The 12,921-nt window shown below is 37.7% G+C and overlaps 1 protein-coding gene across 1 annotated transcript in view; it reads right to left on the bottom strand.

Moving 5' to 3' along the window:
- Positions 1-12,921, bottom strand: part of WAPAL (wings apart-like homolog (Drosophila)) — a 67,095-nt gene that overhangs the window by 14,654 nt on the left and 39,520 nt on the right. Inside the window, exons 4-8 of the mRNA XM_009871296.1 lie at positions 11,770-11,865; positions 8,589-8,741; positions 8,204-8,340; positions 6,068-6,179; positions 514-741 (exon numbers count right to left, since the gene is read on the bottom strand). Coding sequence (XP_009869598.1) covers positions 514-741; positions 6,068-6,179; positions 8,204-8,340; positions 8,589-8,741; positions 11,770-11,865 — 726 coding nt within the window. The remainder of the gene's footprint in view (positions 1-513; positions 742-6,067; positions 6,180-8,203; positions 8,341-8,588; positions 8,742-11,769; positions 11,866-12,921) is intronic.

The raw sequence follows: 12,921 nt of genomic DNA, 5'->3' as shown, positions 1-12,921 counted from the left end.
AAGAAACATACATAGAAACCATGATTGTTGAGAAAGGAAGGGGAAAAAAAAATAAAAAAAAATCGACATTTACCAACAGATTTGCCATCACTCTTTGGGCAGAGATAAATCAGTTTCTATAGGAAAGATTTTTTTTAAATCACATCACATTTTCAATTTAACACACAATACTCTTACTCCCATGTAAGAACCCTTATTGTCTGTGAGCATATACATAAATGTGTGCAAAGAAAGAGTCAAGCAATCTAAATGTGGTCTTTAACTAGCTACCCTTAGCAGGAGTGAATGGTGAATCAGATAGCTGAAGCTTCATCTTACTAACAGACTTCTAGAAAGGAAATTTCAAATTTAAAGAAGAAAATACTTGCAGTGCAGTCATATTTACATGAAAGACAGATAAATATCATGATTCCTTAGCTAGGAGACACGAGATTAAAGGATGATGCTTACAAGTTCCTTTTTATTAAGCATTCCACTACTGCCAATGCTTTCAAATAAAAGCATGATACCCACCGTGATGTTTTCAAGATCAAGATGTTTGTTGTGAACAGTTTCACACAGTCTCCGAATTTTTTCCTTAATTTTGTTCATGTCTTTTTCATTCAGCAACTTGGCAGAAGAAGCATCTTGTTCCAATTCCAAAAGCCGTATCATCAGATCTAGACTAGCTCTGTCTAAATCCATGTTCAAACGATCTCTGCTCAGGATGTACATTAGAGCTGCTGTACAAAGGGACAAATTCTTGGGGTGGGAAAGAAAAAGAAGAGCTCATTTTTAGCAATCATGTTAGGCAGACCTTTTACGATTTTTAATAAACAAGCTGAAGATTTACAAAAGAAAAAGCCTGATAAGTCCCCACCTACGGCAGCACTTGCATAAGTACTTATTATTGTACACATATTCCTCCTAGAAAGTTACTAATGCATTCTCCTAAGCAATACAACTGAGACATAAATCACTTAATACACTTAAAAGGCCCTAGTAGAAAAGCAGGGTTTTCTACTTCTAAGGGACTCGGTACTGCAGACAAAATAAGAAATGGTAACCCCAGTAACACAGGATAACAGAAGAGACAGATGGCAGGGGAACAAAGTGAAGAAGCACGGTGTACATGGCAAGGTAGGTGAACATTCTGGTTCGATGGGATAAGCTGGTGACAGCACAGAAAATACAGAGATCATGGGGACAGCATTTGCATGTGAAGGCGTGGGGGGGAAGAGCTTCTGGTGATATACATTCCGATTCTGCCAAGCATGTCTGTCAGTCAATACCCAAACCGTTCCAGCACAAACACATTTAATTCCCAGGGGAATTTTGCTTTTTGGAATTAGCCAGAATATAAACCAGTTTCCTCCCTGCCCCATCCCCATCAGTCCTTAACAAGTCAATGTTATTATCCTGATCACCCCCTATCGTACTCAGAGTTCATTTATCGGGATATCTTACTGGCTAAAGAACACTCACTCCGTCTTCAACAAAGAACTGAACTGCATCTTCATGAGCATCCAGAAAAGCAAAGGCAAAAGGTGACAGTCAGCAACGGACAAATGACGGTGAAGAAATGAGAGCAAAGTTATCTGTCCCTAGCACTGGTAAGCACAGCACTTGCACCCCAAGACACATCCATCCAGGTGAGCTCCAAGTTATGGTAAAGAAGAGAAATGTTTATGGAGAACTGAGTTGCACTGGGCATAATACTATCAGAAACCTTTCACGGTATCTAGAAGAAAAAAAGCACGGCGGAGGATGGAGTATGTGTGTGTTTTACCGAGTTGAACTCTCAAGAATCAACATGCTGCATGCATTTATTCAATCTTTTCTGTATAAAGTAAATTAAAAATGGAAGTTAGCTAATTCTGGAACGTGAATGTTGCACAGCTCAACAGGAAAGAGCAGAATTTGTGCGGCACAGCAGATTAACATCTAGTTTAGAGTACAGCCAACCACCAAAGCAATCATTAGCTGCCGCTGTTTATTTTAGAAGCAAGTAAGAATCATACCTGGTCATACTAAGCGGTATCAGCATTTCCAAAACAGGATTAGGCAGCTGACAGTCTATCAAAAGCTATGTTAAAACTCCTTCCTGTCTGAGTCAAGGAAACCCTCAGGTGACTAAAGACTTTAATCTGACTAACAACAAAGATGCTTCCTTCCTTCAGTATTCCAAATGCAAGAGCTTCCAAATCTACACCTCCTTTCATTTTCTCTATGCCTCCTTTCAATCTCAAGACACAGTGTTATTTTTTAAAAAAAATAATTTAAAAAAGTGAGCTGTGAATAATACCTCTGACAAGGCTGGAACAGTAGTAAGACAGAAAGCAATCTATGCAGTTTGTCTACATAGACAGTGTCCTCATTCTCTTCCCTTAACTTCTATTAACTTTCTCCAATAAACCTTACAATTTTACCACTTTAATTATGTAAATTGTTTACTCTGGATTTACTTGCTACTGGTTTAAGCTGGAAGAAATTTCAGGTTCCTGGAACAAGACTCTGTTCCTTCAGAATGGCAGTTACTGAAACAGGACACAGGAGCACATGCATTCCAGAGAAACCAAAGGTTACTCCACTAACCACTGCTCAGCCAGTGTAGGACCTAACACAGAAACACCTATGAAGAACGATTTCCTAGTGACCAGCATGGCCTGGGCAAGCTTTCTGGTAAAAGAAATATCAAGCCCCCAAAGGAGTTTCTATCAACTAGAAACTCGGCAGCAGTTAACAGAAGGAAACCGCTGCCTTTACGATCTGGGCTGCCAACATTTAGGCATTTCAAAAAGGCAGGGACCCTGCTTAGATCATTGCTCAGAAATGCTTTACAGATACTCCAAAGGCTGATAAGGGCCTATCACAAGCCTCTGTACCAAGTCCTTGCCTGTCCCAGGCTCCCTTCCCCGCAATCCAGCCAACTCCTGATTATGCAGAGAGTAATGGCTCAGCCTCCGTGCACACTCTGTCAGCACTTCCCTTCAGGCCTTGTACCCGGGATTTAGGATACTTAAATGTGATCAGAGAGGACTAAGACATTACACAGATAGCTTTGGGCTGCAGGAGAGCAGCCAGCAGAGCCAAAAGGAGCAGAGTAGCTGTGCTAGGCTCATGCAGCAGCGCAGAGGCAGACAGCAGTCGGGCCAGTCGGGCTCCAGCTGCCGGCATCCGACAGGGAAACAGCGACGCTGCCGAAGGAAGGGCCCCCAGTGGGAGCGGTGCTGGTAACGTGGAACAAACCTGCTTCAGCCGTGTGCCAGTCATACGGGTTTTCTAAAACGCATTTTTCTTAGTCCCTATTGGCAAGTCAGTTTAATCTTGAATGCAACAACTCTACATTTCGCTCTGATCTTCTGGAAGTGTTAAAAAATGAACCACGTTGTCTGAAAGCCATCTCATGCTCTGTCATGCACAGATTTCCAAATTGAAAATGAGGGGAAAATTGTTTGTTAGTATGACTAACAGGGGGGTTGGACTAGACGATCTTTCAGGGTCCCTTCCAACCCCTAGCATTCTGCGATTCTGTGACTTTTTCATCAATAACAAGCAAACTAAACTAACCAATCAGAGAACCTAAACAAAACACTCAAAACCCCACCAATAAGGACTGCAGTGGTGAAGCTGCATTTTTGGGTGGGCTGTGATTTTTTTTCCTGTTCTATTCCTCAGGATGCTTTAATACACATTCTCCTTCCAAACAAATGTGGAGAGGAGAAAAAAGTAAAATAAACAGAATTTGCTCTACATAGAAATTTGATGGCATATCTAACTATGGAGTTGCACCCCATACTTCTACAGCATTCAGGAAAACATCCTAGTTAAACAGATAATCCAGAAACAGACCATTTACACCCACATGCATACTTGTCTTCCCTTGCTGTTCTATTTATACTACAGTTTTGGGAACAGATGGTTATTTTCTAGGGTTCAGCACTACATTTAACGCACTTTTTTTTAATTATTCACATGCTGAAGACTTTATAAAACCACATTTTTTGTGCTTAACTACTAACACCTATAATGAAAATATTTTAAAAATTAATAATACTCCAAAACCTTTAGAGCATAACTAAAAAGACAAAGTCAGTTAAAAAATGAAACTCTAGCTTAAAAACAATTCTATTAAAATTCAGTGGAACAAGTAAGTTTCATGTAAGTATTTCGGGGCAGAGCTCAGAAAGCTAACTCGTTATTTTGTTTTCCTTGATGGTTAAAAAGAAACACTTCTCAAACTGCTATTTTATGTTCTTACAAAAATAGAGAAGTCCCCTACATTCTCAGTTGATTCCACTGTATCAATACAATGAATGCAGTATATGATTATATTTGATTCAATTAGTAATGTCATTGTGACAATTTTCCTATTCACAAAATACTTTAAAGAAAATATTAACAAAATAATTGTTTTTTTCCCCCCAGTCCTTACTCATCTTAAATGGATTTGAGCCATGCAAGCAAGGTCTAGTGTGATTTATTATTCTTGAGGTACTTTGCTTTGAGATTTAGAGATATTTCTGTTCATTTTGAACAAGTAAAAATTTTAAGAAAATAATTAGTGAAAGAAGAGGTAGTATGTGAAGACAGCAAGCTTAGAGAAGGTTATTGCTGATGCATGAACTGTCAGTAGTTAGTACATGTATTTCCGCATTTATTAATAGCAGTTTGAGAAATCAGTAATTTTATAATACTGTATAGCCTGTACCAAGAATGTGCTGTAACGACCTTTCTTTTTCCCCTGACAAAAGGGAACACTTCATCAAATATACTGAAAATAGTGAATATAATCAACGCTTCTTGTTACTTCAGATTAATCATAGCATGCCATTTCCTTTCAAACTGTATGCACAAGTTCTTTTGAAAATGAAGGAATAATGGTGACTGTTAAAACAGCCAAAAATACACGGAGCAAGCCTGGGCATTTTCCAAGGAACTGTAGCCATCCTCTGCACATCTCCTGCAACTCCGTTGTGGCATCCATCCTAAATAGCGTGCCTATACTTTATTTATTTCTAGCATCACTTCGCAATATTTTGACAGCTCGCAAAATAATGAATGCATTGAATCTGGTTCCTGTGTTTTACAGTTGGCCATTGTTAATTTTTGAGGGAGATGGAAAATAAGCTACCATTCTAAATGAGTGAGCTACAGCGCTACAGCTTTTCCCCCCACCCCGCAGTAAGATGTCCAATACAATCTCTTAAATGTCTATTTCTGTGGGTGCAAAGTTTCCTTTCTGCATTGTATGACATTCTTTTAGGGCTATTAATTAAAAGTAATAAATCTGAGTGGACATACATATCTACTACCCACTTGAAGGAACATTTCTTACGTTCAGCTTTTGTAACAACACCTTTAGGGATACCCCACAGAGGCACCATTTCCAACCACTGGAAAAACACTATCAGCCAGTCACAAGAAGCATTTTTTACAAATTCAATTCAGCTGAAGTAAAGTTGGTAACAAAGAACACCCAAACAGCTTCTGGTGGATTAACTCTGGGTGGATGTTCCCTTAAGTAGTTCAAATTTGCCTCTCCTAGATTTACCACAGAACATGGCACATAGGCAAAGCATCCCACACTGCAATTACAAAACTGCTGAAGATGACAAACAACAGGACATGAAAAATGCCCCACAACAGCTACAGAATAGGCATTCATTCACATGCAAGCAAGTCTGAAGATGAGCACTTAGAGCCATCTTTAAATATAAGGAAAAGGATTGTTTTCAAGTGTTTTTCTTTTTTTTATTTCAAGGAAATTATAAACAGTCATTTTAAAAAGCTTTTAAAAAGATAGAAATTAGCGATCCAAAGCACAGTCACTTGTGTTTTTTTAAAAAAGCTTACTCTTTTTTTAAAAGAATTTCCAAACCCAGAAGCACATAAACAGCAGAAGGGTAATTTTTCACTGCAATGTGGGCGCTCATATTTTTCATTTCTCTACAGACTTTTAAAACGCAGCCACTGATCCCAGATGCACACTATCCTGGGTGTTTGACCTTGAATTATGTGCACCCAAAACTCATACAAAGTAGACATGCACGATCCCACTTGAATGAAATACGCAGTGTATCCATACCTGGTGGTGTTGGGAATCATCCAGTGTTTTGAAAACCATGGCTACCATCCCGTGGGCTCTCAGATGCATTCGGAAGCTAGGCATGGCGCACTTTGTCGCCAGGCTGATTACACTAGAGAAAAGTAATTCTGGATTAAAACAACTAAAATGAACGCGTTTGCAGAAGTGGCAGACAAACAAGTCTACAGGACATGACCGACCATATACCTCAGACCCTGATAAACTCTTTTGGGATGTTCCTTCCAAAAAATACGTATAAAGCATGTTTGTATTTGGTGAACAAAGCAGCATTTTATTCCACAGTTACTTTACCAGCACCAAATTACGTCTGCTTTATTTTAAGGTTGGCTAAAAATGTGAAGATTTGAAAAGCTAGCCTGAACTTAGTTCTTTCAAACAAAAGTTGAAATAATTTCATATAGTTAAACAGGAAGTAAAATGTTCATGGATTAAGCATGAAGCTCTGATTTAGTGGCACAGGAGAGCTTATTCTGGATCTAAGTATTGAATTCTAAATGGGAGCTTCCATTGCTATCTAACAGTTATCTAACTGACTGACTAGTCCCACCTATGCCTGACAGTATTTTACCAAAACCCAATCATTTTTCAAACTTATTGCTGCATTTACGGTTGATAGAAACACTACAGGTTCCAAGAGAAATCTGACAAATACATTAGTCTAGTGATCACCATACCAGTTCTATTTTTAAAATGGAAGCCTTTCCCTAACTTTATTAGCAAGCTGTCTGCCATTTCTGGTAGAGTGCAACACATCTGGACTACTAGAAATATATTCCTTTTAAACGTGGAGTAATGTGCGATTGGTTCTGCAATCAAATCTTCCATAGTCACTGAGGAATCTTATAAACAATTCGCACGGGATGGTGCTTAAAGTACAAGTGGTCTTTCTGTCTCCAATCACAACAGCACTAGTTAGAGCTTACCTACCAGTTTCTGATTCTTTTACGTCTATTCCTATCCTTACACATTGATTTCCTTTGGAAAAATAATTTTCTTTTAATTTGTTAACTGAAAGAAAAAAGTGTTTATGGTGTTTATACAAGTTACATTTCATTATATAGATTTGGAAAGTAAAAAAGTCAGTTTAAGATCTTAAGCTTGCCATATGGGCAAATTAGAATGCACCCAAGGTGAAACAAAACCCACAACACTCCTAAACTGTCATTATGGTATTAATTTTTTCTTATCATAATGTACATAAAAATAAGACAATAGATCTCTTGCAACTCCAGCAACAATATTCACTGCTAGTTTTTGAGAAACGCAAAGAATAGATTTTTAAAATAGCTCTCTCAAAAGCATAAAAAGCTTTTTCTCATCCATAGACAGATCTCAGATAACGTGTGCCATCACCCGTCTCTGTGGATTCAAGTTTTTCCTTCTCTACCATTTCAATTTGGCTAAAGAGAGCAGAAAATTTGAAAGTATATACAAAAAATCATTATGTGATTATAAAACACCATTCTAATTGTTTTTATGTCCAGGGAACAGACACCAATATTAAGTGACTGACTTTTTCAATGCAAGTCTAACAATTTTGATCTTAACTTCGGCATTATGTGTAACTAGAATACTCAAGAGCACAATGAGTAGTTCAAGACAACTTAGGGAAGCTTCCAATTAACATTGAGGCCACAATACTTCCAGTGGGTGCTACCTATGTTATTTCTTAATGGAAGATGAAGAACAGGCGGTTGGAGTTAAATAGTGCCTCAATATTACATTAGTTCTAGATTATAGCCAGCAAACTTTCCAATCTTAGGAATATTTATTTTATAATTGAATTTTGCATTAAAAAACCAGGACCTCATACATATGATTGCACTAAACAGAGAAAGTTACCCCGAAATATTTTTTCTTAATTTACAGCAAGGAAAACAAGTGTGCTGAAGAGGCATCTTACTGTACAACTTTCTATTTCATCGTCCTAGTACAGTGCTTCTGATTATTTACAATACATCACCTTGATTATTATTTTCAAATTTTATTCTTTAAAGAAGAAGTGCCAGGCAACCACCCAAACAAGATTTTAAAGCATGGTCACTTCATTGGTGGATACTGAATTCAATCTCTCTTTTAAACATAAGTTCAGTGTTTTATATTAAGATATCTTACCTAAGGCAACGTGTGTTTAGGGGCTGATTGCTCTTCAATCCACTTAGCAAGTACTCAATATCATCTGTGAACTCTTGATTTTCACCAAATTCCACTACATCATTGAAGTGCTTTACATGCTGAACAACAGTGTATAACTGGAAGAGACAAATATTTTGACCTAGGTAAATTGCTCTTGGGATTGGTTATAATCTTAACGAGTACAGTTTAAAATCTATTCAGCTTTGAGTGTAAGGAAACATTAAGAAGTTAATGAAGGCCATTCAACTATTTAAATAAAAATACTATCTTTAACAGGAAAGCCACATTTCATTTTGACACTGTTCCTTCAGTACTTAGGATTACCAATAATTCTTTATCTTAAAAATTTTTTAAGAATACTTACTTCTTTGTCTTCTTTCCTACATTTCAATGCAGTTACTATCTCTTGATAGGGCTGAGTAGGTATTGTCACAGTTTTTATCACTTTGGGAGGTGGTGCAGGAGCCTTAAAAACTCCATCATCTTTATGAATTGCCTCCTTTGAAGATAGCCTTACCTATTAATAAGAAAGTGCTAAAATGGGCAGATGTTTTGAGCATGTAAACATTACACTGAATACATCAGGAAACAGTACAGGTGTGCAATTGTCAGACTCACATTTTGGGACTATTTAGTCCTTGCCTTACACTACCAAGATGTACCTAAGCTGTGTGACAATGTACCTCCTCTTAAAAAAAACCACAATCATGTAAGATGTCAGAAGTCATATGTGTTTTTAAATACAAAAAACAGTTCTAAGTAGTCAGGAAAGCTCCAGTGAAATTCTAAAACTAAAAAAGAAGAATTAAAAAAAGAAAGCTCTTTAGACTGGTGCCTTAAGCGTTAGGGTAAGTAAACCAACTGAGTTGAGTGTTTAAAAACAGTTATTTGTTGATACTTAGAAGTATCTTACTCCCCTACACTGGAGCTTCAAGGACTAAGTTGGTTACTGTACTGAACGCTCATTAAGTCTTGATACTACCAACTGCTCTCCTGGCACAGCCTGAAGAGAGCAGCTCTGAGCCTCCTGTCCTCACCACTACTGACAGGAGGCTGCCAGGCTACACCCCTCGGAACATAGCTGTTGGAAAACTGACCTCTCCAACCCGATATCCCCAAACTGTACTAATCTGTAGGTAAATACGGATTTTGTAGCACCATTAAAAAATTACTACGCAGAGAAATAAGAGAGGTGTGGTGCGTAACTTAAACAGGTAGAGCATGCTCTCGAAAATTCTTGATATTCTCTGTACACTGGCCTTACTCATATTTTAAGAACAACAGCAAAACCTGTTCTGAACTTACAACACGTAGCAGACAACTTGATGTTAGGTCTCGAATGACTACTACTAAGAAGTTTCCAGCCATCTCAGGCAAGTATTACAGGTTTCTCCTCAACCTACTCCTCTGTATTAGTTTGAGGCTAGGTGTCATCTTATCTTCAGTTACTTCTTTGGCACAAATTCAAATGTGAAGACAAACTACAGAAAACAAAGCATACAGGCGAAGGACCTCCAAATGCCAAATTCTAAATGCTCAAGTGTCATTTACTCGCCCTCAATCTCTAAGTAACATCATGCACTTAGTTTCCTTACATAGCAAAATGAGAATTTTGAAGCATGACTGAAAAAAACCCCTGATTTGCAGGCACAGAGAATCCATTAACTGATACTCACTCCAGGGGATATTTTGAGAGAAAGCCTTCTTGTGCATTGTACACTGACAGTCAAAATCCAAACACAAGGCAAAACTACCTGTCGTTTTAAGAGAGTACTATTTACATGTTGCCTCCACCTCCACCGCTGTGCAGCACGTCAGTCTTTGTGCACTTGGGCTCCAGTGGCAAAATGCTAATAAACTACCCTGAAAAGCTGGTTTTGAGCTCACACTGGAGGACTGTGATCTTATCAGCCTGTGAACACTGGAGATCCACTGAACTATCTCAATGGCATCCCCTTCGAAGCAAATTCCAAAAGAGCTTGGAGAGGCCATAGGAGAGAGCACCTCACATAAGCAGTTTTCAATCTATGAGTCTCGTGTCAAAATCTGAGACAAATTTATCCAGAACTTCAGATAACAAATTTCTACATAAATTAAAGAGGCAAGATCATCTGCACAGGGATTACTGCTGAACATTTGGATCAAGGCCCATTTATCTCGTAAACTCTCAAATCATTATCATACATATGTAAATCAAGGTTAAAAGAAGTGACTGAAGTAAGTTCAGATGTACATCATAACACGAGGAGCAGATACATGTAAATTCCCCTAACCGGTTTGTTCAGCCAAACCTCTGCCATATTCCTGAATTAATATTTTGATGGCTCCAGTTACAAAGTGGAAGTCTGACAGAAGATAAAATAGGTTGTCTGAATATGAATACTCCAGACATTTTCCTAGCCTGAAGAGAATATATTCAAAGTCTGCCTGAGGAGACTCAGACAAAACCTGCCTTTAAGTTAGCTATGAGAGTACTTCATAAAAAACAGTGTCAATACAAAGATTCAGCAAGCAATGAAAGCTTTGGTTCAAATGTACCCAATTCAAATTGAAAAGCGGTTTAAGAGAAACCCAGGACTGACATTTCTGCTCCCTCCTCAAACACTAGCAGTGGTGGTTATTTTAAACTGAGTCATCTGCATGTCCAGGCAGTGCAGTTAAGACTGATGGGAGGCTGTTCAGAACAGCATGAAGATGCAAGCAAAACCAAAGCAGCTGGTGTAAGAAAAATACACACAGGTGGAGTTGGGATGGAAAAACTAAGCAAAATTGCAACTGGTGACAACAACAAAAGCTTAAGAGTTACCACTGAAAAAACATCTACTTTCTGAGTTTTGGTTCTCAGGCAAGTACTGTAAGCAAGGCACCAAAAGAAATGAAGTGTACTGACAATGTACAATGCTCTCTTAACATAATCAGTAACAACATTTGCATATATGTAAGTCCAAGTCCCTGGGTTCTCAGGGTCTCAAAAGAGATTAAAAAAACAATTATCTTAAGCCTTTGAACATTCACTGATTTTTGATTAAACAACTTACTTCAAGAACTGCTTTCACCCCTTGTCTACCTTTTGTAGATAAGCTTTTATCTGATACACTCACATTAGCATTTCTGGCTGTGTACAGAAAATTTTGTTTCCTTCATAGCATCTAGAGAGTCAAGTCAGCAATTCACAATATTCCATTAGGAAGGAAAATAAGTGAAACATCTCTTTAAGTTTTTCCTTCTGCAAGTTAATCCTAGGGGTTTTCACAGAAGATGAAATGGAGTCCATTGTTAGAAAGTTTAATTTCAGCAGATTAGGGAACACAACTTGATTAAAGTGGTTTTTTGTATCTGTATATTGAAATGATATGGAAGATCCCATTCTGTAGTACTTCCATTGACAATTCTTTCCTGTCAAATACCCAATGGCTCACATCACAAAGTGGACTTCATTCTGAATGACTGTGACATTACCAGATATCAAGAACTTGTGTTTCAAAAAAATATCAGTGGATCTTAAAAGGACATTTGCTAAACTTGAAAGAAAACAATCTACTTACTGGGACACTGGGAGTTTTCAAAACTGGTGGTGCTGGCAAAGCCTCTGATTCCGGCTGGTTCCAGTGTCTAGCATTATATACAGCTTTTGTAGGAGACTAAAAGATAAAAATAAAAGTTATTTTTTTAAGCAAATCACTATATATTTCAAAAATCACTGTAGCAATACTGTGATGAGCTTCATTTTTCCCCCTTCTGTACTTTCAGAAATATCATTCTCAATACCATATATACCAGAAAATCTGACCAACTTTGAAACATCTGATGGTTTAAAAGACATACAGACTCATTCAAAAGGCAAAAGACATTATGGGTAGGTATTTCATGAATGTTTCTGGTGTTCAACTTCCTAAATTTATCCAAAGACAAAAATGTCTGTAACCTTCTCACAGACAAAAACTGATGGCTATAGGGAAAAAAAGGTTAGCAAACACCATGTCAGTAGAAAATACGACTAGTTTAGAGTCAAAATGTAGAACTGATACAGACTTTGAAGCTTGGAGAACAGAAAATATTCAAATGAAATGCCTTAACCCATCTTAATAAATTTGAAGGCCTTTTTTTCCTTCCGGCTCAAAAATGTGTCAAGACAAATCAAAATGCATCAAAAAATTCATTGTCCTTGAATTTCTGGGAAATACAATATAATTCTTGGAGGAAGCAAAGACAGAATTATATTTCTAGCATCTGAGCTTAGCAACCTAACTGCATAATAATATTCCAGTTACAACTTTCACAACTTCCCATCATACCATATATTGTATAAATTGTGCAACTACACACCTCTCACACACACACACAGCATTTTAAACGTACAAGAAAAAGGAGGAAAAAAAGTAAGCTGGGTATTAAAAACAATTTTCTGTCAAAATTTAATTTATCAACTATTTCAAACAGATCCTGGCTCAAACAGAGCCCAGAGGGAGGCTACTTGTAACAAACAGCAGTACCAGCTACGGATCGAATACTATTCTATTAGTGTAACAAGGTTTGGGCATGTCAAAAGCCAGGAAGCAGACTCAGCCTTCCATTCTTCACAGTAAGGTAAAGTCCTGACTAACAAAACTTCAAAGAATATTAGCAGAATGAAAATCTCAGTTATGAGTTTTCAAAGCCTAAAAGATCTGTCAAGCACTAAATCATTTCAGTTTCCA

Source organism: Apaloderma vittatum, unplaced genomic scaffold (genome assembly GCF_000703405.1).
Source record: "Apaloderma vittatum isolate BGI_N311 unplaced genomic scaffold, ASM70340v1 scaffold8516, whole genome shotgun sequence".
Classification (NCBI taxonomy): Eukaryota; Metazoa; Chordata; class Aves; order Trogoniformes; family Trogonidae; genus Apaloderma; species Apaloderma vittatum.
This window is presented reverse-complemented; position numbering and strand designations above follow the sequence as displayed.